Source organism: Camarhynchus parvulus, chromosome 7 (genome assembly GCF_901933205.1).
Source record: "Camarhynchus parvulus chromosome 7, STF_HiC, whole genome shotgun sequence".
NCBI classification, from domain to species: domain Eukaryota; kingdom Metazoa; phylum Chordata; class Aves; order Passeriformes; family Thraupidae; genus Camarhynchus; species Camarhynchus parvulus.
Genome location: NC_044577.1, coordinates 777,304 through 803,008, shown reverse-complemented (window position 1 = coordinate 803,008; position 25,705 = coordinate 777,304). Strand labels below are relative to the sequence as shown.

At 50.4% G+C, this 25,705-nt stretch overlaps 2 protein-coding genes across 2 annotated transcripts in view; both read left to right on the top strand.

The window, feature by feature from the left end:
• Positions 1-10,836: 10,836 nt before the first annotated feature.
• On the top strand, positions 10,837-20,649 carry ASB1 (ankyrin repeat and SOCS box containing 1). Its single transcript, XM_030952400.1, is given in 6 exon segments — positions 10,837-10,888; positions 10,985-11,131; positions 12,793-13,095; positions 16,896-17,172; positions 17,174-17,282; positions 18,615-20,649. Coding segments are annotated over 6 exon segments (1,005 nt in total). The 5' UTR covers positions 10,837-10,853; the 3' UTR covers positions 18,749-20,649.
• Positions 20,650-24,293: 3,644 nt separating this feature from the next.
• Positions 24,294-25,705, top strand: part of LOC115905535 — an 87,726-nt gene continuing 86,314 nt past the window's right edge. The window contains exon 1 of the mRNA XM_030951905.1: positions 24,294-24,415. The gene's annotated coding sequence lies outside the window, so the exon portion shown is untranslated. The remainder of the gene's footprint in view (positions 24,416-25,705) is intronic.

Below are 25,705 nucleotides of genomic sequence, written 5' to 3'. Positions count from 1 at the left end.
GTGAGTGAAAGGCCAGTTTTGGTGGGTGAACGTGCCCACATGTGTGTGTGTGTGTGTGCGTGCGCTCCAAAGGATTCCTGACTCCATTTTCTGCACTGGCAGGACTTGTCTTCGCACACAGATTGTTTTCCTGCTTCCCCTCACACACAGATCACTTTCATTTCATTTGCTGTTTGAGCCCTGTGGGGCACAGGAGCCTTCAAAGAAGGGCTCAGGTAAGGGGCAGAGCTGCAGCCTGCTGTGTTTCCATGATTTCTTCTCACATCAGGCACTGCATCTTTTCACTGGCTGCAGGGGGAGATGGTTAAATCACAAACCCGAGGTGTTGCGGTATTTGCTGGGTGCCCAGGATGAAGGAGGAATTGAGAATCTGACTCCATGTTCTTAGAAGGATAATTTATTATTTTATGTTACTATATTAAAAAAAAGAATGCTATACTAAACTGTGCTAAAGAACAGAGAAGATACAAGATACTAATTAAAAACCTGTGACTCTCCAGAGCCTCGACACAGCCGGCTGGGATTGGTCATTGAGTAAAACCAATTCACACGTGGGATAAACAATCTCCAACCACGTTCCGAAGCAGCAGAACACAGGAGAGAGAAAAATGAGATAATAGTTGTTTTTCCTTTTTCTCTGAGGCCTCTCAGCTTCCCAGGAGAAGAAATCCTGGCTAAGGGATTTTTCCTTCATGACAGTGACAAGGTGTCCCTGGAGTCAGTGTCAATCTCCAGCCTTGGACTTCTCCATCTGGAGAGCTCCAGCCCTTGGGCCCAAGATTGACTTTTTCCCTCAGACCAATCCAAGTGGAGAGTGTTTTGGAAATGCCAGCCTTGCTGTTCCGTGCTGCCTCTGTCCAGCACAGCACCTCCCACGTTCCAGGGGTTGCTCAGGTGAGCTGATCCTTCCTGCGGCCGTGACTTCTTCAAGGGGAATGGCTTTAAACTGAAAGGGAGCGGGTTTATTTCAGATATTGGGATTTAGGAGTTGTTCCCTGGGAGGGTGGGCAGGCCCTGGCACTGCCCAGAGCAGCTGTGGCTGCCCCTGGATCCCTGGAAGTGCCCAAGGCCTGGCTGGATGGAGCTTGGAGAACGCTGGGATAGTGCAAGGTGTCCCTGCCTATGGCCACAGTGGAACTGGATGGGATTTAAGGTCCCTGCCCAACCCAAATCCCTCTGTGATTCCACGGTTCTCCTCCATTATTGACCTCCAGCACTTCCCACCCATTCCCCACGCGTGTTTGGCCGTGGAAACGCAGCAGCACATTTTGTGGCACCTGCAGACTGGCTCTGCCCGAGTTAAAGCTGGTCCTTACAGACCCATTTGTGGCACCACTGATGCACTGCCTGGGGGGAGAAGTGGAAACATTCCGTCACCACGAGGAGGAGGGAACCTGGAGAGGGGTTTTGTAGCTGGCACAGCTGATCCCCCCCATGCTCCGATTTCCCTGGATTTTCTTTTCAGTTTTTTTGCCTTGTGCCTGAAATGGGCTTTTATTCGTGGACTTAAAGGCTGTGTAGGCATGGCACAGGGGGATGTGGTTGGTGGTGGGCTTGGTGGTGCTGGGAGATGGCTGAGCTTGGTGGTCTGAGAGGGCCTTTCCAACCCAAGCTCTTCCACACTTCCATGCACAAAGCCAGGCTGATTTTCCAGCCCTGCAGTCTGGGAAGGGCAGCCTGGTCACAAGTGTTCCCTCTCCAGCCAGGGCACGCTCTGAAGCACCCAATTCCTTGTTGTTAAGCCAGAGGAAAAGCTGCTTTTGCCTCCCTTTGGAAGGCAGGCCCTGCTCCTCAGGTGAGGGAAACTGTTCCTGGGGATCAGGATGAAGGTGGAAGTTGGAACAACCTCCTCCAACCAAGGAGGAGTTTAAGGGTGACAAAAAAATTTCCAGCTTTGTCACTTCCTAAGGGAAAGAAACAAACACTGAAACCTAAGCACAGCCCCTGCTGGAGGATACATTTCCTGGGAACTCTCACTCTGATGGCTGGAAAATCCATAAGGTTTTTCTCCTTGGAGCAGGGAGACTCCAACCAAGCCCTTGGTTAAACAAGTGACAGTAAAAATAACTCACAAACACAGCACCCACACCTGGAGCAGCCCTGAAGGTGAGGGGAAATCCAATCTAAGGGGACGAGGTCCCATCAAGGTACAGCTCCCAAATCCATCAGGAATTTCATTTCAGAAGGAGACACCAGGATTTTCCCGTGGCTGTCAGCAGCATTCTCCAGGTCACGCTGCTGCATGGAAGAGAGTGCTAGAACCTGGGACTTAAACTAAACAGATTTCCTATAGGAAACGCACACGCAAAATTACTTTGCTTCTAAAGTTACTTTTATAGGCGGTTTTTTTCCCCGAGAAATATTTCTCCCTGGAAAAATAAATTCGCAGGATGTAATTAAAACAGTTCTGTGCGCGCGCTGGGCTGGCCCCCTTTAAGTGCTTCACCAAATGCAGCAGCGAGGAGAGGAATGAAAGGCAGCTTTGTTGGGATCCATTAATGGCAATCTGCATTAATTAGAAAATGAGACATTGTTCTCTTGGTTTATGGCTACGAAAATGGCTGCTAATAAGGCTGAGGGCTGGAGAGCTCGGCCTTTGGGCTTGTCTGAGCTGTTGTGAGGCCCTGAAAAATCGAAATAATCTTTGATTTGTCAAATCCTAAGCTGATGAAGGCAATGGGAGTCAGATTCCATACCCTTGGATTCTGGCAATAACCAGGTGCTGGTGACTGTTTGGGGGTTTTTTAGTTCATTTTTTTTCCTTTTCTTGCCATTTTCTTTAGGTTTAGCTTTTAATTAAACAAACAAAAGCGAGAGTGAACTGCGCTGTATTAGAGCTTAACTTTCACTCCTTGAGGAACAAAGCCTTAATAGGTTTGTATGGATTCCTAATTTGGGATAATAATTATCTCTTCTCCTCTGCCCCAGCCCAGCCATGCGTAGTAAAACCACTCACCTCCCTTTGCAAATCTTTTTGAGTGCAGGAATAAAACATTCTGTGATTCTGAAAGTTAAAATCAGACCTTTCGAGCAGCATTTCAAGTTTTTATTGCTATTTTGCTGTCCTGATCACAAGTAAAACATTTTTATGCCCTTCAGGCACTGCTGGCTGTGTTTTCTGTGTCTCTCAAGCACAGCAGGGTGACATTTCTAAAGGCTCTCCACGGCATGACCTCTTTCTGAGTGGAGAAACAGGAACTTGGGGTCATTTGATAAGAGAAATGTTGCCTCACCGGTGGGAGAGATGCTGCGAAAAGGACCATCAGCGCTATTTTTTCACAGTATCATGTGATTTGGGTTGGAAGGACCTTAAAGCTCGTTTCATTCCACGGGCAGGGACACCTTCCACTATCCCAGGTTGCTCCAAGGCCTGTCCAAGCTGGCTTTGAGCACTTCCAGGGATCCAGGGGCAGCCAGAGCCTCTCTGAGCAGCAAGACTGGAAGCTGAGTTTTGGTAATTGAAACGTTTTAAGCACATCCCTGGAGCCACTTCCAATTAAAAAAACACACAACACAAGCAGAAAAAAATGACCTGGAATACCTTTAAGAGAAATCCCTTCCCTGGGAGGAACGTGTGGAGCTGAGGGTTCATTTTAATTTCTTAATTAGCGAGCGGCAGCCAGGCCGGGATGGGAGCGGGGCAAACAAGGGGGGAAATGTTTTGTGTTCACAGCCCACCTTGGAGCTGGGCCAGCATCCAGGGCCTGCTGGAAAGCAGGCAGGAATGCTGCTTGGAATTCCTGACCCCTCCTTCCCAAAGACACCTTGCTTTCCTTCCTCAGGGAATGGTTCGGAAATCGCGGCTAAAAATGACTTTGGGGGTTCTTTTTTTAGCCCTGGGCTCCGGGCAGGGTGGAGGTGGCTCTTGCTTGGTTGGGTTTCATTAAATCCCTCCTCTCAGCAGAGCAGCCCAGGGCTTTCTTTCCCCCCTTTTTGTTTCCCCATTCAATAAACACACATCCGCTGCAGCCTGGCTTAATGAAATTGTGTGAGGCGCTTGCGGGAGGAGGATGTTTATTTTTCTCTGCCGCTTCACCCAGGCTGCTCCGGGGGCTGTGTGCCTGCAGAGCCCCTCCATAAAGAGACCCTTGTGCCTGGGGCGGCCCTGAGTGCCTGCAATACTCACTGAGCGTCGGGTATTGTATTTGCAGGCACCCCCGTGGCAGGCAGGAATGATGCATCTGACTCCATGTTCTCAGAAGATTTATTTGCTAATTTATTACTTTATGATACTGTATTATATTAAAGAATACTCTACTATACTAAAGAATACAGGAAGGATACTTACAGAATGCTAAAAAGATAATGATGAAAACTCCTGACTCTTTCCAGAGTCTCTTTTCCAGAGTCTCAACCCTGATTGGCCAAAGAGTGAAAACAACTCACAGCAGAACCCAATGGAACAATCACCTGTGGGTAAACAATCCCCAAACACATTCCACACGTGAGCACAACACAGGAGAAGCAAATGAGAGAAGGATTGTTTTCCTTTTCTCTTCTCAGCTTCCCAGGAGAAAAATCCTGGGTGAAGGGATTTTTCAGAGGATGTGAATGCCACAACTGGGATTCTCTAGCTGCAGAGCGGGCGGGTGGGCAGCGCTATTTCTGGGGAATTTGGGGGGAAAAAAGTGTGCTGAGAGCACGGTGTTAAGGTGGGAAAGTCAAGCATTGGCAAGGCCAGAGCTGCCTGGAGAGCTGGCCTAATTCATCTATTTATGTCTCTTATTTTTACACAGTCCCCTGCTTGCAGTATTTTCTCCTTTTTCTCCTTTGCGCTTTTCCATACACGTCCAACGCCGTGGAGCTCCTGATGCCTGTTCCTAGCTGGATGCACCTCCCAAGCCACCTCCCCTGAGGGAATGTGGAGGTGTAGTTGCTGCTGTGGGGTTCTTTTGTCACCAGTGCAGGTTTCTGACAGGGCTACTCGGTGCTGATCACACCCAGTTTTGCAGCAGACCTCGTTTAAAACCTCATTCCCAAGGCACTGGGAGCTGCATCCCTGGGCATGGATCTGGACTGCCTGGAATGCCTTCATGGATTGGAGTGGATGATTTTTAAAGGTCCCTTCCAGCCCAAATAGTTCTGCAATTTCTATGGAATATTCACTGTTTGATGGGTTGGACTAGATGATCTTTAAAGGTCCCTTCCAGCCCAAATCGTTCTATAATTTTTATTAAATATTCACTGTTTGGTGGGTTGGACTGCAGGATCTTTGAAGGTCCCTTCCAACCCGAACCATTCAATAATTTCTATGAAATATTCAGTGTTTGACCTCTCTGTGTGTCAGAAACGCTGGTTTGGGATGAAGAGGACAATGGCCACGCTCAGGGGAAGAGGGAGGGATGTGGAATCACAGAATCACTGAGTTGGAAGGGACCCACAGGATCATCAAGGTCCAACTCCTGTGCATTTTGGAAATGAGCTTTTCTCTTCCCCGGCTCTTTTTTCCCCCCCATTCTTGCTTTTCCTTGAGTTATTTCTTCTGACAATTCCACACAAGTGCTGAAAGATGTTGTTCAAGTGGCAAAAACAGGTGTGGGGGGAGGTGGAGTGTGTGAAAAAAACCCTTTCCATCTTTATTTTCCCAACAAAATCTGAATATTTTTTGAAGAGGGGAAAAAAAAAAAAAAACCAGCTAAAAATATAAATAAATCCCTTTTGTCTGCAAATCCCTGGTGGGAGTTGGGCTGAAACGTTCCTGAGTGGGCAGCCCTTTGCCTTTTTGGATGGAAACTTGTCCTCAGCAGATTTTCTGGTATTTTCTAACCTGCCTGTGAGGAGGTGTTTCCTTTGTGGACTGAGGTAAAGGAGGCGCCTGCTTCTCCTGTGAAATTCCCACATCTGCCATCAAAGGATGGCTGTTTCTCCTGGAAAATGGTGATAAAAGCTCCATCAGTGTTTTCCTTCCCTGCCTCAAACTTGTTCATGATGATGGCCCTGGAGAAAAAAACATGTCTGCAACTCTGCTTGATCCATGAGCTGGGAACCTGTGGCTGGATCCTGCTGGAGACACCAGGCTGATGGATTTGGGTTCTTCACGCTCCTGAGGTGTCCACAAGGACTTCCAGAGCCTTTCACACTCCAAATGGAAATAAACGATAGGAAAAGAATGAGGGAAAAGCAGGGAATCCCATAATTTAACCGGGAGAAATGGAAGGGATGTGTAGGACAATCGCTGCCCTGTTTCCTTATCAATGGGCACCCTCTGGGCAAGGCTGAAAATCCTAACCAAAATTCCAACCATCAGAGGTGCTGTGACCCACACCCCTCCGGGCACACCCAGTAGGGAACACTCCCCTTCTTTAGGGCTATTTTTCCTTAATTGTGTTAATCCTGATGGCTCTTGACTCAATTTTAGCCCTTTTCCCTCACTGTCAGGACGGATTGTCCCAGTTTCCCTGGGAGCAGCGGGGTGACAGTGGGGTTCAACTCTTTCTCACTATGATGATGATGATGATGGAGGATGATGGGTGGGATTTTCTGTGGTGTTGCAGTGGAATCTCCACTCCACACCCTCCACTTTCTCCCACCCAGGATGGAAGGAGCAACGTGCTGGACACCTGATGGAAGGTTAGAACTCAGCTGGCTGATGATGATGGTCGGTGCTGCCCGTTTTCCCTCAGGACAGAGGCATTTAGGGCTGTTTGCAGCAGGATTGACTTCCTGGACTCCAAGCAACCTTTCTGTTGTCATCTCGGTGCTTCCAGCCCCAGTCCCAATGACATCCTGGATGCTGGAATTCAGTTCTCCTCCCCTCTCTCATTCCTGTTTTCTGTTGTTAATGCACGCCTTCATGTCCACTTCAGGAACCACACCAATTCCCCAGAAAAACATCGGGCTCTGCTAAAAACAGGGGGATGAGGGATTTTTTTCCCCCCCACCTCTTTCCCCACAGATGCATTTATCACTAGGGCAACTTCACTTGAGAGTTCACTACAAATCCAGGCCGATGGCTTGGATCCAGGCAGGGAGAAGTTTTATGGACTGAGCTAAGCGTGAATTACACTTCTGGTCACGGCATTTTCTTCCTTTCTTTTCCCTCACTGTGACCCTGGCATCGAAGCAGTTACAATTGCAGAGCATTCCATAATGCAGCTTTTTTTTTCCTGCTGCTTGGAAGGTCTGGGAGGAACCTAGGTGGATTTAAAAGGTGTGGTGCCCCTGGAAAAGGGCGTTGGAGGTGGTGGTGGTGAGGCTAACCACTGGTTTTAGCACCAGGTGTAAATTATTGTCTTTTTCAGGCAAGGCTCCCAAGATGTCCATGTTTATCCAGGAATGTGAGGGAGGTGCATTTTCTTCTCAGTCTGGCACTAAATGCAACCACTGGCTTCATTCCAGGGAGAAAGAGCAGTGGATTAATGGGAGTTCACGCCTGCCCCCTCTTCTGCCCTCAGCCACGATCAGGGGAAAGGGGGGGAAGGGGAAAGGGGAAAGGGGAAAGGGGAAAGGGGAAAGGGGAAAGGGAAAGGAAAGGGGAAAGGGGAAAGGGGAAAGGGAAAGGGAAAGGGAAGGAAAGGAAAGGAAAGGAAAGGAAAGGAAAGGAAAGGAAAGGAAAGGAAAGGAAAGGAAAGGAAAGGAAAGGAAAGGAAAGGAAAGGAAAGGAAAGGAAAGGAAAGGAAAGGAAAGGAAAGGAAAGGAAAGGAAAGGAAAGGAAAGGAAAGGAAAGGAAAGGAAAGGAAAGGAAAGGAAAGGAAAGGAAAGGAAAGGAAAGGAAAGGAAAGGAAAGGAAAGGAAAGGAGAAGAAAAGGGAAGGAGCAGGGTCCTGGTGGGAGCCCAGTGGATGGGCTGATTCCTTTCTGGTCCTTTCTAGGGATCCCATTTCGATGGCTGAACTTGTTTTATTTGGAGCATGAGGAGCACAGTTGGGAGAGGATGGGGAGTGGGAAGATGTGCTTGCTCAGGACGGGCAGTGGGAAATCTTAGTGAATGTGGAGGGGGTGGCTGAAGGATCCTCTGGAGCAGCAGGATTTATGTATTATGTATTTAATTTTTTATTTATTGAATTTGAAGGGATTTTTAACATTACTTCAGGTTTAGGAGCAGGAGAACAGGTCTTGCCTATCGGGTGAGCCAGCATGTGTTGCTGTGTTGGATAAGTGACTATTTTTAGACCCTGGAAGTCTCCTCCTGGAGGCTCCAGTTTCAGTGTGGATTGCCAACAGCCTGTGCCCTCAGCTTGGCACAGCTGGTAGGAGCTGTCATGATATGCTGGACAAAAGGATTTCTCCATACACGGAAAAAGCGTTTTCTAGGTCTTCACTGTGCAAATTTCCACTTCCCCACTGCAGCCACTTGGAGCGACATAAATTGGCAGAGTTTAGTGCATTTCCCTGTGGGATTTCTCTTAAACACCTATGGATTCCCAGAGCTGGAGGCTGAGTCTGCACAGTCGCTCCCTCTCACCACCACTGTACAAGAACTCGTCAGGACAGCTTGGGATGGGCTGCTCTTCACGTGCATTTAAGGAAAAGTTAAAAAAGAAAAAAATGGGAGAGAATCAAAGCCTAGTTTAGGAGACAAACTGCTGGAAAATCTCCTGGGATACGGTCTGTAAGAACTTTCTGCCTTTATTGCAGTAAGAACTGAAGGAACCTCAAACCATGAGCAAGTCCAGCCTTGCCTGTCCTGTTTATCCATCCCTTTATTCCCCTCTAGGGCTCTGCTTTCCCACATGGTATATTGCTAATAAACAGTGCTGCATCCTCTGCTCCCCTTTCTCGCCTGTCCACACTCTCCCTGCAGGAGAAGAGAAGAATCAGCTCCAAATTAAAAAAAAAAAGGAAAAGCACACAGACCAACATGGTTTTTCCCCTGGATGAGCCCCCATCGCTCCACTGGAGCTGGAGCAGCTCACTAAATGTATTCCCATTAAATGGGTAAGGGATGCAGCAGGGAATGGGATGTGTAGGGCTGCTTCCCTGCCCAGAGTGGACACAGAGTGGGGCACACAGAACCTCTGGATGCAGCTGTAAATTGGGGTTAGAAACCAAGCCAGGAATTGCCTGGGTGTGCCTCACCCAGTGGTGCAAGGGCTGCAGGCAGGGGAAGGTGGCAGTGCTAGAGGATCTGAAATTCCCATCAATCCCACCCCCTCCTGATCTTCCAGCAGGCAAAGAAAAGGGATTGGATTTGCAGACTCTCTCCTGTGTGTTCCTTGAGCCCAAAGTACAACAGTCACAGGAATCCATGTTTGCAGCCAGAGCCTGGGTGGATGGATGGATGGATGGATGGATGGATGGATGGATGGATGGATGGATGGATGGATGGATGGATGGATGGATGGATGGATGGATGGATGGATGGATTGATGGATGGGTGGATGGATGGGTGGATGGATGGATGGATGGATGGATGGATGGATGGATGGATGGATGGATGGATGGATGGATGGATGGATGGATGTGTGAAAAATGCATGTATTTTATGATTGGCTTTTTGCAAATATGAGAATGAATATTATATGTGTTGTGTTAGAAAGTTATGCTGTATTAATTCTCTGAAGTACTGTGTTAGATATAGTTTTAGGTTATAAAAAATGTTAAAATAGAAACGATGCTATGTAAGATACTTTTTTAAAGAAAGGACTCGCAGTGAGATAGCAGCCACAGGACACCTGAATCTTTCAGAGAAAAAGAATTTATTACTCCATTATCACAAGAAATGAACTTCTTCCTGCCTCGAATGCACTGTCAGTATTCGGAGGAAGAAGTTGACGATGACCAGGCAGAATCCTGTATTTGAATGGAATTTATGCATCGTGTATGAGGTGTATGAATATGCAACAGGCTGTTTCTTTTAAGGGTTAATCCTCTGTTAACCTGGGTCCTTTTTCAGGTTTATTTTGCCCAGAAAAGGTACCCGGACCATCTGTAACTCTTTGTTTTTATTGTCTCGTATTGTCCGAATTCAATTTGTCCAAATTATTATTACTCTAATTGTATTACTATTTTTATAACCATTTTATTACTATTAAACTTTTAAAATTTTAAAAACAAGTGATTGGCATTTTTCATAGATGGATGGATGGATGACCACCATTCTCTGCTGCCACTGGAGACTAGAAAATGTGCGCCTAGAAGCTGAGGGTGTGTTTTAAATGGTTGTAGAGCAATAATAAGGATATAAAGCTGTTAGAGAATGTTCAAAGAAATGTCACGAAGGTGACGTCCATGAAGATGAAGGGAATAGAGGGAATGAAGATGGTCAAGGGACAAAGAACAGCTGAGGGCACTTGGCTTGTTCAGCTGGAGGAGGAGGTCTCAGCATGGCCTGCATCTTCCTCCCGAGGGACAGCTCCAATCTCTGCTCTCTGTGACAGGGACAGCACCTGAGGGAATGGCTGGAGCTGTGTCAGGGCAGGCTCAGGTGGCAGATCAGGAAAAGGTTCCGTCGCCAGAGGGTGCTGGGCACTGCCCAGGCTGCCAGAGCCCAAGTAACATTTGAGCAATGGTCCCAGGGTGGGATTGCTGGGCTGTCTGTGCAGGGTTGCACTGCAGGATGCTTGTGGATCCCTTCCACGCGAAGATGCCGGAAGCTGCGCTGCGGGAAAACCGAGATAAGATCGGTGAAATGAGCAGAAACGGGGAGAAAGGAGCCCACAAACGCTGCGGGAAGCTGTCCGGCCTGTGCCCCCGCTGTCCCGGCTCCGCAGCGGGAGCCGCCGCGCCCTGAGGGGAACCAGCGGCCGGGCCGGGCCGGCATGGGGCGGCTGAGGGACGAGAGGCCGCGGGGAGGATCCACCTTAAGGGGATCAGGAAGCGAAGCGGGGCCAATCAGGCCGGGCAGGGAGGCCGGGAAGGAGGAGCCGAGGGAGGGACCGGGGCAGGGCGAGAGAGCGGGGCCGGCGGGGCGCGATGGCGGAGGGCGGGGACGCGCCCGCCCCGGGCAGGTACCGTGGGCAGGGGGGTGCCGGGGGACAGCGGGGTCGCAGCGCTTTGCCAGCGCTTTCGCAGCCCTTTCTGACCCGCCGTGTGCCTCTCTCCAGCGCAGGTCGCAACCTGAAGGAGTGGCTGCGGGAGCAGTTCTGCGACCACCCGCTGGAGCACTGCGAGGACACCCGGCTGCACGACGCGGCCTTCGTGGGCGACCTGCCCACGCTGCGCAGCCTGCTGCAGGACGAGAGCTTCCAGAGGTGGGCATGCCTGCCACACACACCTTAAAGAGCATCCAGTGCCACCCTGGGACACCTGCCCCGCTCCCAGGGTGCGCCAAGCCCCTCCTGCCTGGCTTGGGAAACTTCTAGGGATGGGGGTTTCTGTGGGAGAGGTGTCAGGGAGGATGCTGCGCTCGCCGTCCTCACAGCTGCGCCTTTTGGGGGCTCCCATCTCAGCCCTTTTTCTTGTGAGAGGTGTCGGGATGTTCTCCCCACTGTTCCCACAGCCTGCACCTTTTGGGGGCTCCCATCCCACCTGCTGGTTTTGGGGAGAGGTGTTTCCTAGAATGTCCTTGCTGTCCCCACAGCCTGCTCCTTTTGGTGAGCCCCATCTCATCCGGTTTTTTCATAGCATGGTTTGGGTAGGAAGGGACCTTAAAGCTCACCTTATCCCACCCTCTGCCACAGGCAGGGACACCTTCCACTATCCCAGGTTGCTCCAAGCCCTGTCCAGCCTGGCCCTGGACAATTCCAGAGAAGGGGGTTTTTATGGGAGAGGTGTCAGGGCGGGAGGATGCTCCCCTTTCCCCCAGATCATTCCCCTGGTTTCCCAGGAGGCAGATCTCACAGCTGCTCGTGAGGCTGTGGCAGCTGTGCATGAACTCTTTGCAGATCAGGATAGGAATGTGATACCAGGAAAACGGGAGCCTGCGGATAATGGGGAAAACATACAAAAGGGATTATAATCAACTGTAAACCTGAAACACCCCATGTTACAAAATCTGCCCAGTGCTAACCCTGTGACTGTGGGGATAGTTAATTAATTTTCCTGCATCATGGAGAAATCTGCTTAGAGTGCTAAATGTTTCCCAGCCTCGAAAAAAAAAAAAAAAGGTGTTATTTCAGCATGATGAAAATGAGAATGAGCCAGCCCTTCTCTCTGCTACCTGGGCAGCTGGGGCCCTTGGGGCCCTTGGGCTGAGGGCTTTTTGGGGGAAAAAGCAGAGTTTGACAGGAAGAGGAGGGTGGGGCCCACAGCTCCATGCAACAGGTGATGGAGTGAGCAGAGAAGTGATGTCTTTGAATTGGGAGGCAGATATGGACCTGAAAGCTCATCCTAATCCTAACCCTGGAAACGGGCAGGGACACCTTCCACTGGGCCAGGTATCTCCAAGCCCTGTCCAGCCTGGACTTGGACACTTCCAGGAATGGGGCGGGCACAGCTTCTCTGGGCTGCCACTTTGGGACATCTCCCTTTAAAAGGGACAGAGGGGAGAGATTGTTATGATTTTTTTATAGGTGATTTTTGAGGCAGGGTTTGTGCAGGTGTGCAGCCCCTGGCACAACTAAAGCCCACTGTCCAAGCAGCCAGGTGATTCTGTTTCACCTGTCCAGGCAGCATCTGTCAGGTCATTGACAGGAGCTTTTTGGGGCTGCTAAAAGTGCCAGAAATCAGAGAATCATATCCTGAGTGGGCGGGACCCACAGGATCATCCTGCCCAAGCCCTGTCCCTGCACAGACACACAACAATCCTGCCCTGTGCATCTCTGAGAGCGTTGTTCCAGCGCTCACGGAGCTCTGGCAGCCTCAGGGCCATGCCCATTCCCTGGGGAGCCTGGGCAGTGCCCAGGCTCCCAGGGGGCACCCTCCTGGAGGGATTGGGGCTGCTCTGACCATGTTTTTCCCCCTCCCCTGGCAGCCGGATCAACGAGAAGTCGGTGTGGTGCTGCGGCTGGCTGCCCTGCACGCCGCTGCGCATCGCCGCCACCGCCGGCCACGGGCCCTGCGTCGACTTCCTGCTGCGCAAGGGGGCCCAGATCGACCTGGTGGACGTCAAGGGGCAGACAGCTCTCTACGTGGCCGTGGTCAACGGGCACCTGGAGTGTGCCAAGATCCTGCTGAAGGCCGGCGCTGACCCCAACGGGAGCCGGCACCACCGCAGCACCCCGGTGTACCACGCGGCGCGGGTGGGGCGCGCCGACATCCTGCAGGAGCTCATCAGGTCAGAGCTGGGGCTGCCTCTGCCGTTCCCCCTGCTGCTCCCTTGGGATGCCTTCCCTCCTCACCTGGCTGCAGCCTCCACGCCTCTTGGACTGGAGAGGTAGCCAAAGGGGCATCCTTGGATTTCCCGTCGCGGGGCTGTTCACACCAGTTCCAATCCAAGCCCAAGAGAGGATCTCTAGTTCTGAGCCTGCCATCCAGTCACATGCAAACCTTGCAATCCTCCCCACTTCCTCCATGCCCATGACTGGAGTTACAAGGGAGGTGGATTCCCCCAGAAAACTTCCCTCAGGGGTGTTGGGTTTTCCCTCAGGCAGCACCAGCAGGGCTCAAGTCGTAGCAGGAGGCTGTGGGAACTTGAATTGCTCCTTCTGCCTTTAAATCTTCCCATTTAAAAAGAAGGAAATAACCAGTCGTGCCCTGGTTATTCCTTCTTTTTAAATGGGAAGATTTCTGTCCAAGGGATTGTTCTGGACAGCTATGTGGGCCGTGGATGCCAAATAATAAGGGATGATAATGGGAAAAATGTAGGTTGTAGGGAGAAACAGTGAAAGAGAAGAAGATTGAAGGAATCCCTTTGATGACCTCAAATGCTAGAAAATAACAAAAGGATTTGAATGGGAAAATATTCAAAATCCTTGGGGATTTTCTTCCTTTTTTGAATTTTCGTACAAGTACTGCTTGGAGGAAGGAGGGGAGATAATTCCCCCCTCCTTGCTCCTTTCCCAGCAAGCTGAGAGGAGGATGTTCCCATCAGCACAGGCTTGTTGATACAGGGTTCAGCTCTCTGCATTCCCAAAAATCTCCCCTGCTCTCTCCACCCAGGCAGGGTGAAATGTAGCAAATGGTATTTCAGCAGCACAGGGAGGGCTGATGCCTTGATTTATGTGTCTGCTCCTTGGGATAGCTCAGCAGCAATATTGAAAGCAAGATTTTGGACAACTTTCAGGATTAAAAATTAACTGGAGTTTGTCCAATCTCTTTTTATTAGGCAATGTCTCTCCCAAGGCTGCTAAGCTAATACCAAATTGTCAGATTGCCCAAAATTTCAAATATCTCAGAGTAGAGGTTTCAAAGATCTGTGCAGAGTTACTTAGTGAAAAATGCAGCCTTTATGTTACAGGGATTTTCAAAATGTTAGATCTACAGGATTTGGCTGGGAGAGTGCAACGAGGAAGACACCTTTCTTGAGATAGGAGGGAATATTTTGAGAGAACCTGAACCCAGTCAGGTGTGCTGCAGGTGTGGAAACATCACCTGGTTTGAAAATCCTGTTGGGATCCCTGAGCATTCCTACAAGTGCTGAAGCAAGCAAGAGGTGAAATCCCACCCATGAACAGTAGATCCACACATGGCTGTGGAGTGGGGATCCATTTTCCTGGGAGGCTGCTGGAAATATTCAGGGTTCTGATGCCAGGGTATAAATGGCATTCCTGATAATTTGGGATCGTGCTGTGGTGGGATCCACTGCTACCTGAGAGGATCCTTTTGCCAGGCTAAAACTGGGGAAAAGAGAGCTGCCAGATCACCCCCATCCCTCAGGTGCGTGCCTGACCCTGCTAAAAGTGGAATTTGGGGGTTTGCTTTGGATTGAGGGCTTCCACTGAGAATTTTGATGGTAATAATGGGGGAAGAAGGGACTGAAATGGAGGCGGATCTGCTGTCTGCTCAGGAGGCAGTGGCCTTTAAACAGCCCTGTGGAAGTCCCAGAGCAGCACAGATAATGCTGCCCAAATGCTTGTGTAATCTGATTTCAAGGGGAAGAATACACTTTGTGCCATTTGCAGCTCTTAGAGGAGTCTCTCAGCCCTTGTTCTGGGTGTGCTTAGTTGGAATGAGACTCTTGCCATGCTCAGAGCTGCAGGATTTGGTTAAATATTTGTCAGATGGGGAGCAGTCCCCGCTTGTTTCAGCGAGAACTGTGCCTGCTTTGAGGTAGGATTTGTCCCCAGGTATTTTCCTTAGTTTTATGAAATTCTGAAAGGAATATCATGCTGTCTAGGAAAAACCTGGTTCTCTGAGTGCTCAGTTTGCAATCTGGGGAGGGAGACTGGTGGGTGAAGGAACTTTCTTTCCCTCTATGGGTAGAATGGACAGGGCTTTGGATTAAAACCAGCTACTCCTTAGGGACTGTGCTGTCTTCCTCCTTCTTCCCATCCAAGCTGCATGAGAGGGACGTGGAATTACTGTCTGAGGGAATCCCCAGTAGATTCCAGCCCCTCCAGCTCCTTCAGGAGCAGGGGTTTGTCATGGATGTTTCACTGTGGAGTGCAGGTTCCTGTTTCCATTTCCCTGCTGTTTGGGATCGAGCGCCTGTGTTGCTTTTTTGGCACGTTTTGTCCTGGTAGGGAAGTTATTTCAGCATCCCTCTTCAGTGGAGTCATCTGGAAACATCCCTGCTCCCCAGGCAGCTCATTAGCATCCAGCATTACGTGGTGCTGGCTCGGGGCTGAGCCATCCCTGGTGCCAAGGCACGAGAGGAGAGAAAATACAGCTAAAAGTTCCTGGGTCGAGATAAGGAATGGGAGAGATAAGAAGTGGGGGAGATAAGCAAGGGGAGAGATCACTCACTAAATACCATCACAGGCAAAACAGACTAAACTCAGGGCTATCAGCTTAATTTATCCCTAATAAAAACAGAGCAGGGTAATGAGAAGTGGAATCAATCTTAAAAAACACCTTCCCCCACCCTTCCCTCCTTCTCAATGGGGAAGCAACATGTGGGAAGCTTCTGAAAATACCGCCCCTGTACCTTCCCACCACCAAAACCTGACCATGCATACCACATCCATCAGGAGGGCAAGGATGTTGCTGTTCCTTCTCTCTCCAAATCCCAGGCTTTTGTGGGCAGGGAAACATCTTTGCCTCTGGGAGATCACACTGTGTTGTCCCCACTCAGAAGTGCTGCCAGGCCCATCTGAGGGTAGGGATCACAGAATAATCACAGAGGTTGGAAGAGACCTCTAAAATCATCGAGTCCAACCTGTGCCCTAACACCTCACCTAGACTATAGCACCAAGTGCCATGCCCAGGCTTTTTTTAAACACATCCAGAGATGGTGATTCTACCACCTCCCTGGGAAGAGCATCCCAGTACTTTATTATTCTTTGGGTGAACAATATTTTCCTCATATCCAACCTGTGCCTTCCCTGAGGTAGCTGGAGACTGTGTCCTCTGCTCTGTCAGTGCTGCCTGGTGGAGGAGACCACCCCACCTGTCTGCAACCTCCCTCAGAAGGTGTAGAGAGTGTAAGGTCACCTCTGAGCCTCCTCTCCCTAAACAGCCCCAGTTCCTCAAATGTTCCTCACAGGGTTTGTGTTCCCACCCCTCACCAGCCTTATTGGCCTGCTCTGGATGTGCTCAACCTTCTCGACATCCTTCCCAAACTGAGGGGACACAGCACTCGAGGTGTGACCTCACCAGTGCCCAGGACAGGGGCAGGATGACCTCCCTGCTCCTGCTGGCCACACAAAATCAGAGCAGGGTAATGAGAAGTGGAATCGATCTTCAAAACCACCTTCCCTCCTTCTAAAGGGGGAAACTTCTGAAAATACCACCCCTGTACCCTCCCACCACCAGAACCTGGCCATGCAAACACAATCCACCAGAAGGGCAAGCTAGTGCAGGCAGCAGCCATTAGCCTTCTTGGCCACCAAGGCACACTGCTGGCTTATGTTCAACCAGCTGTCAACCAGCACGCCCATGTCCCTTTCCGAGGGGATGGGTGGGTTCCAGAGGTTCTCTCTCCACACGTGTCCAGCCTCATCCCTTGCCATTCCCAACCTTCTCTCCCTGGCGCAGGTACGGCGCGGACGTGGACGTGAACCACCAGCCGGCGTCACGCGGGCCGGGGCAGGCGCTGCGGCCGCTGACCACGCTGGTGGTGTGTCCCCTGTACATCAGCGCTGCCTACCACAACCTGCCCTGCTTCCGCCTGCTGCTCCAGGCGGGAGCCGACCCGGATTTCAACTGCTGCGGGCCCATCAACGTGCAGGGCTTCTCGCGGGGCTCGCCCGTGTGCGTGCTGGACGCCGTGCTGCGGCACGGCTGCGAGCCCGCCTTCGTGCGCCTGCTCGTTCGACTTCGGGGCCGATCTCAACCTCGTCAAGGTGGAGGCCCTGGGGCTCGAGGCCACGGGCAGGGTCAAGGTGAACGCCGAGGCGCTGGAGGTGTTCAAAGAGGCGAGGGGTGAGTGGGGTTGTGGGTGCTGGAGGGCGCTTTGGAGGGGTTGTGTGAGCTGTCGGGGTGGGTGTTGGTGTCCTCGCTTCAAGGGCCTTCAGCAAGTAGATAGTGGGGTCTAACAAGCTGGCAAACAAAGCATTAATGACTTCTCCTCTCCTTTTTCCCCTGTTGCATTTTGTACCTTTTTTCCTTGTTGTCCCCTCGAGTCCTTCAGCAGCCCAACCTCTGTTACTGCACCTTTTTCACCTCTCCCAGCTCTTTTCCATTGCCTTTTCCAAGGCGTAGGGGTCCTATCTGGGCTGGGTTTTGGAGCTGTAGATCACCAGTTCTCCAGAGCCACACAGCTGTGTCCCAGCTGCTCCTGTGTGACCCTGGGCTCTGGATCCAGGAGGGAGTTTAATCTGGACAGACTCTTTGGGAAGGAGAGCCACAAACAGTGGTAAAAAGGGGCAGGAGGAAGCTTGGATGGTGGTGGAAAAAGGTGGGGAAAAGTGCAGCACGTTGGAAACCCGCCTGGTGAAGGCCACAGCTTGCACCAGGGTGGAAGTGGAGTTTCCCTCTTGAACTCCAGAGAATTTCAAAGGGATTCAGACTGTGGGATACAATTGACATCCCCAGATTACTCAGCTTTGCATGGGCCTGGTTTTCAAACCTGCCTGGGGTTCTGAGGAGGGAGGTTCACATAAGCTGGAGTTCCATTAGGCCTGGGTTTAGGAGGCAAATGGGACTTCTCAGGTGGAGCATATGGGATAATGGAGTTATGCCATGGAGGTCCAGTTCCTGAATCGACATGGGCACCACCATCCTCTTGTCCCTGTGCTGGAAGAGCTCTCCATGGACTCAAAGGAAGGCCTCAAAAGAAAGTTGGGAAAAGGCCTGAGCTGGCCATCAGTGCTGTTGACATAATTTTAAAATGATCCAAATAGAACAGTGGAGTTGGAAGGGATCCACAGGGATCATTCAGCCCTGCACAGACCCCCCAACAATCCCACCCTGAGAGCATTGTCCAAACACTCCTGGAGCTCTTGAGGCTGTGCCCATTCCCTGGAGAGCCTGGCAGTGCCCAGCAGCCTCTGGAGGAAGAACCTTTTCCTAAAATCCAACCTAAACCCACCCTGGCACGGCTCCAGCCACTCCCTCAGGTCCTGCTGCGATGGCCTCCATGGTCTCCAGCCCTTCCAGCCTGCCCATGAAGTTGGAAATCTGCTCCAAACCCCAGGAGCTTTGACCTCCTCACGGGGCAGGATTTGTGCACGCTCAGCTCTCCCTCCCTGCCTCCGTGTTGCTGTTCTCCCTCTCTGTTTCCCCAGTAATGCTTCCCTGTGTTTTCCCTTGCAGGCCGCGCCCGGAGCCTCTTGTCTCTGTGCCGCATAGCAGTGCGGAGAACCCTTGGCAAATCCCGCCTGGATCTGATCCACAGCCTTCCCATCCCAGACCCCATTAAACAATTTTTACTCCATGAGCACAGTTAAAGGGCGGCTGGCTGCTTTTGGGGACAGTTTGACTTGGTAAATGAGTGCCCTGACAGAGCCAGGTGCCAATCCTGCCTCTTTTTCCCTCACGGAGTGCACATAATTCCCTGCTCCTGTGGATTTTTTTTTTTTCTCCTCCAGATTTAGGGTGCAGTGATTCAGTGTCTTATCTCCTTGGGGAGAGGCTGCTAAACGCGTGTGGGTGTTGCTGGAGCAAATACAATATATCCTGTGGCTGTTGGCAAATGTGTAACCTCTGTTACTGATCTGTGTCACACACACACACACACACCTGGGGTCTCTGTGGCATTTCTGTGTGGGGAAAGTGTTCCTACTTTACTATTTGTCCCATCACAGCATATAAAACCAGAAGTTCCTACCTACATTTTACTCCATATCTCATGGTAAGACCAGAGAAAACCCGCACAGATCCACATAACAGGTCTGGTTTGTTTGCATCATGGAAAAGGTACAAAAAGGTGGGGTTTTTTTGAGGAGTTGGGATATTTTTTGCTTCTAATCACAGTGTTGCATCTAGCAGCCTGGGCTCCTTTCACTTCCAGTGGCTCTTCATGCCACAAACTCCCAGCAGAATCATTCTGCAGGAGTCAGCCGCCTTTTGTTGGGGTCTCAGGGTCAGCCAGTGCTGTCCTCAATGCAGAGGAATTGTTGAAGGATAGAGATGATGATGCCTTAGGATCTTGGGGAAAATCTCAGGTGATAATTGGTACTTGCTTTAACTTTTCTGATTCAAGTAAAGTCACTGTGTTACAAGTTTATTTTTTTGAATGATTTTTCTTTGCTAGCTCTTCTTCCCATGCTCTTCCAACTGGCAAAGGTAATTTTCCACATGTGACCTTAAAGATCAGAGAATCCCAGCTTGGTTTGGGTTGGAAGAGACCTTAAATCTCACCTAGGTCATGGGCAGGGACACCTTCCACTATCCCAAGTTGCTCCAAGCCCTGTTCCTGAACCCTATGGGTTTACCCCATAGGCCTCAACATTGGTTCCAAAATATTCTTTTCCCAGAGGCATAAATAAATGGAAAAGCCAACCAAAGCAGAGGATGTTTCCAGACCTTCTCCAGGCGAGGTGCAGTGGAGTGGAGCTGTGGGCAGGTGAGGAGGGGCAGTTCTGCACCGTTCCCTTCCCAGGCCTGCAGCTGGTTTTGGTTTTCCAGCGCTGGCAGCGAGTTGTGCACTGGCTTTATAGAGGTGTGAACATGCCTGGGAGATTCAAACAGGTTGTAAAGCCTCTTGGCACCTGGCTGGGGGATCCATAATGGTTTGCAGGAGCTCACTGTGCTCCTGAGCTCCAGTGTGGGGAGGCAGAAAATGAGATGGACTGGCTTGAGACAGTGCCACAGGAGCAGCTTTTGGGGTTGGCTTTTCCCTGAGGATTTTTAGTTGGTTTGTAAATTTGACCCCCAGTTGGGGTGAATGTGACAGGATGGATGTGGGGAGAGCTGGAAGGACCCACAAGGATCATCCAGTCCAGCTCCTGTCCCTGCACAGACAGCCCGACAATCCCACCCTGTGCACCCCTGAGGGCATTGTCCAAATGCTCCTGGAGCTCGGGCAGCCTTGGGGCTGGGACCATTCCCTGTTCCTGTGCTCAGCCCCTCTCTGGGTGGTGGTTCCACCTGGAATGAGCTGCAGTGAATGAGCTGATATTCCTCAGTGGGAATGCCAGAGGGTGGCCCAAAGAAATTGAGAGAATGGATTCAACCCAGTGCTTGATGTAAGTCTGGGCTGTGATTGAAGCTGAGCCTGTGACAATGTTAATTAGAGATCCCATCCAAAGGATTCCTCTGAGCGTGGATCTCTCCAGGTCTAAGGATGGTTCTTCCAGCCCAGCAGCAGCAAAGCAGCCTGAGGGTCATCAGTGGCTTGGAGATGTGCAGAATCGAGGCTTTGGAGTGCCTGCATCATCCCTCCAGCTTCCATCTTCACTGAGGGACTTTGCCTCTGGAAATAGCCAAACCTTTGGCTTGAGGGCCTGGAATGAGTCCAACCTGGGCACAACTCACATGAAATTAAGCTGTAAGTGCACAGGATTCTATTGGAGTGAAGTCCCTGTGGAGATGGGTTGCTGTGACTACTCAAACCCAGCTTTGCTGAGCTGGTTTAATACACAGAGAATTTGGAATTTTCACGTGTAGAGAGATAATACTCTTGAAATAGATTCAGGATATTCAAAGACTTCATTGTCCTGTCCTATAGGGCAAAACCCTGCATCCTGTGCCTTACCCTGTCCTTTTAAACCCAGTGAACAATAGTCTTCCAGTAAGAAATCTCAATAATTCCTACCTTTCTATCCTTTCACACTATATAAACAGCATTTCTTTTTGCCTTAGCTTGGACTTCACCATTCCCTCCTATGCAGCAAAGCAATCCATTTTGAACAGGTGTTCTTTTTCCCATTGTTGTCCATGGGGCATGCTCAGAGTAAAAATTGAGTTTTGTGAAGCTGTGGGTGGGAAATTAAACATTCCTGCAGTGTACATCCCATCCATTGAAAAAGTGCCCATTATATTTGTGCCGTATATATAAAGTGTGTGTGGCCTGGCCTTGCTGGAAGCTTGAATGGGACAGGATAAGAAGATTTGGAAAATGCTTGAAGAACCAAACCAGGTCTGGAATCAGCCAAGCAGCTCCAAAGCTGTCTTTTCACATTGGTTTTCTTGTTTTTGTTGCTAGGGGAGGATTTCCAGGGTATGGGATGCTGGTAGCTGGGATGCAAATAGAATTTCCTGCTCATTTTGCAAAGGGTGGGGAAAAGGCATCTGTTGGGTTGAAGTGGTTTTTTGGTTGGTTTTGGAGCTTTCTTTGTTTGTTTGTTTCTCGTTTTTCAATCCCTGGAGTCAAGTAAAGCCCTTTTTACCCCAACTTGAGTTACAGCACCTTTTTAGCCCTTCCTCTTCCAGTGAAGAAAACTGTGGCAGGACACAACAGAGGGGACAAAATGCCACTTCCAGAAGTGCCCAGCAGTGCCTGTTGGCTTTTCCCTGGGTCAAAATGGTTTGGGACAGCAGCAGCATCAGACCCGAGGGCAGGTGGATCCACCTGCAGCCCAAAAAGGAGCAGGGTGGCTCTGGATTTGGGAAAGGCTGGATCCTGTAGCCACTGGAGGGGGCCGGAGAACCGCGGTCCCTGCCTGGGGTTACAGGGACAGCGCCGCTGCCACCTCCTGCCTTGCCCCTCCCTGGCCATGTTCAGGGCATCCTGAATCTTTTCCACCTTCACGCCGGGCTGAAGAGGGCTCTTTAAACCTCTCATTCCTGCTCCTGCTCCCTTGGTCGCTCTGGAAATGCAGCTCCTCAGTTTGTCTTGGCGTGCAAGTAGATGTAATTCCTCCAAATATTTTTTATTTTGTGGCCTTTTCGCTGGAAAACTCCCTGCAAGCTTGAGCAGCAAGAGTTTCTGCTGGTTACTGTGTATTTGCTGGGAATTAGCATGTGTACCTGAGAATTTAGTCCATGCAGCTGCCTCCAGGCAAGGGCACAGTCCCTTTTTTAGGATTCCTGCTTTTTTCACTCAGGAGAGATGCTTGTCTGATCTGGTGCCAGTGTTTCCTCTGAAGGCAAAACCAGAGTTTTTCCTGAATTGGAAGAAAAGGATCAAATGGTCTGGAATAATGGTGATGAAAAACAAAGCCAAACAAGCCCTGATCTTAAATTTTAACACTTCCAGCCTTGATATTATTCTAATTTGGAGTGTCTCCCTCCTGCCTCTTCATGCATCTCCCCACAGGCCACCCCAAATTGGTACCCACAGGTCAGTGGCATCATCTCTGTACTGCAGCTTGGAACTGGAGATTTTTCCTCGAACAGGCGAGATCTGTGTGTCTGAGCTGCCAGTCTGTGGACACTAAATATGGAATTGTTTAAAGGAATTGAATGTTATTTACCTGTGCCCTCCAGGACAGGCAAGCTGGGACTCCTGGTCCCCTCTAACTGAATTTCCTGTGTGACAGACTCACCTGGGAGCCTGTCCTGGCTTTTATAACAGCATTGCAACATGTTCCTTATTACTCACGCTCGTTAATCTCATTCTAAGATCTGCAGCAGCGAGGAAAATATTTCTTCTTGCACTGTGTGATGCCCAAATATTCACTCTGGGCTATGAGACCTGACCAAATCTCTGGCAGTCTCAAAGCATTTGCTCTAGGATCTGTTGTTCCCACTCCCCAGGGGCTGCTGGGAAAGCCCCAAGTTATTTAACTTTTTATTCTTGTTGCTCTCCATCAGCTCCTCCAGCCTTGTCTTCCTTCCCAGAAGAGCTCTTTGTGACCCCTGCAACTTGCAACCGTGAAGAAAAAGAAAGAAAAGGGTTGTGAAAAAAAAAGAAGGAAAATTTCTTGTTGTCCCATCCCTGGAAGTGTCCAAGGCCAGGTTGGACAGGGCTTGGAGCAGCCTGGGATAGTGGAAGTTGTCCCTGCTCATGGCAGGGGATGGAATGGGATGGGCTTTAAGGTCCCTTCCTACCCAACTTTCTGGGATTTCATGGAGAGGGCAGTGGCTGCCCAAGCCCTCCCCAGCCCTGCACAGTGAGGCTGCAGCCCCCACAGAGCTCATCCAGCACCTTTCCCATTCTTACCTCTGCATCCAGCACCTTTCCCATTCCCCCACCTGCATCCAGCACCTTTCCATTCTCCCACCTGCATCCAGCACCTTTCCCATTCCCCCACCTGCATCCAGCACCCTTCCCATTTTTCCCTCTGCATCCCACACTTCTCCCCACCCCAGCCCACGTGCACTGCTCTGTTTTCCACCTCCTTTCACGTGTTTTGCTGTTCCCATTGTTGGTGCCTGGCAGAGGGCTGCAGTGTGCTGTTGTTTACAGGAAAGTGCTCTTTGTTTCCCCGGCCTGGAGCATCTGGTGTTTGTGAGAGGCACGGCGCAGCTTTCCAGCAGAAACTCAGCCAGCCCCAGCCTGCCTGGCCAGGAGTCCACGTGTGCCACCACGGCCTTGCTCCTAAAAAGGCTCTGAAAACTCCAAAGTGGGGCCAGCCAGGCTCGGAGCAGCCGCGTGGAAGGTGTCCCTGCTCACGGCAGGGCGTGGAACAGGACGGGTTTTTAGATCTTTTCCGTCCCACAGCGGTCTGCGATTCCACGATCCGGCGCGGAGAGATAAATGAAGGCGGGATGGGTAGGATGGAGCAGCAGAGCTTTGTTGATTTATGGCTCCAGCCATCCCCCCCAAGGCATCAGGATGATGGACGAGCCGTGCACGCTCCCCTCCCCGTGGCACAGGCTGTCCATGAGCTTTCCAAACACACCAGGGTGAGGTGATGCTTGCAGACATGGCATTCCTGCTGATGGCGCCTTTCCACAATCAGCTGAAAGCTGCTCGGGGAATTTGGGAAGCTGGGCTCCAGCCATGATCTGCTTGGCCAGCCCTGCACTTGCCTTTCATTTTAATAATTTGGCGACATCCATTTATTTTAACGTTTCGCAAAAGCGGGGCCTGCGTTTCCTCAGAGAAAATGAGAGTTGAAGGATGGTAAAATGCCTCCATAAATTGGAAGTTAAATTAAGGAACAGCTTTTAGAGCACTGAGTGCTGTTAGCCCCACGTTGTGGTGTCGCTCACGGCACTGAGAGCCTGTGGTACCCACTGGAGGCACGGGAGATTTAGGAGGCACATGGAGTGGGCTGGATTGTTTGGTGAGTGTTTCTGAGCCTGCTTTTGTTTGCAGTTGGGATGTATTCACGGGTTCACCCCTTGTTTCACTTCCCACACGATGCAGTTTTTTACCAAAAGTTTCTTTTTTGGGGGATAATTTTAGCTATTGAGCATTTTCTATCAGTGTGGGAGCAGCTTCTGGAATTTTCATCCTTTTGATCTTATCTTTACGCAAGGAGTGTTTACAGGGACCTGGAGTGCCAGGACAGGGGGGAATGGCTTCCCACTGCCAGAGGGCAGGGATAGATGGGATATTGGGAAGGAATTCTTCCCTGTGAGGATGGGGAGGCCCTGAGGTTGCTCAGAGAGGCTGTGGCTGCCCCTGGATCCCTGAAGTGTCCAAGGGCAGGCTGGACAGATCTTGGAGCACCCTGGGACTGTGGAAGGTGCCTGTCGCTCCTGGACATTCACCTCCAGGTCCACCTTACTGAGCTGGAAAGGAATTTGGCTTTGTAATAAATAGATTGTAAGACTGTTGTCTGAAGGTGTTCAAGGCTTTACCTTCATCCAAGCGACCAATAAATCCTATAAATACCATTAGGCAAGCAGGAATTCCCAGTTGTCCTAAGTTCCATTTAGTATCAGGTCCTTTAATTACCAACCTCCATTAGTGCAAACTTTGTCCAAGCTGAAGCATTCTGGAATCCCAGAGGGATTTGATGGGCTGGAAGGGACCTTGGAGCCCATCTCACCCCACCCCTTGCCATGGGCCAGCTGTGAGATCTGACAATCGAGAGCTATTTTTGACCCAGCAGCCCGAGACAGTGTCTGGTCCCTTTTGCTGGGAGTTGTTCTTGCTGGGTGTTCAGCAAATTTTGGGCTGGATCCATCAACTTTCAGCTCAGTGATAACCCGGGATGTTTCATGCATGGTGGACCGTGAAGGATGCAGAGATGTCAGCAGGAGCCGTTGTGCCAACGCAAACAAGGCCAGGAAGTTTTACTGTTCCCATTGCTGGGAACCTTGTTCCTGTTCCCTCTGTGGATGTGTCTGTGCATCAAGAGAGGCCAGAAGGTGCAGGTAAACATAAATACCACATTTCTGTGCTATCCAAAGACAAAAAAACCACGGGAGAATTAGAGATTATTTGTACATTCTGACTTCTGGAACTCTGAGCTTTGTGCTGCTGTGAGCAGCTGCAGGTTTGTGCTGGCTTCCCACAAGAGAGCATTCAAAATGCCACACAGTCATGGTGAAAATGCATCATGGCCACTCTGAACCAGCACAGAATTCACAGGGAAGCCTCGGCTGGACTTTCACTTTGGTTCCCA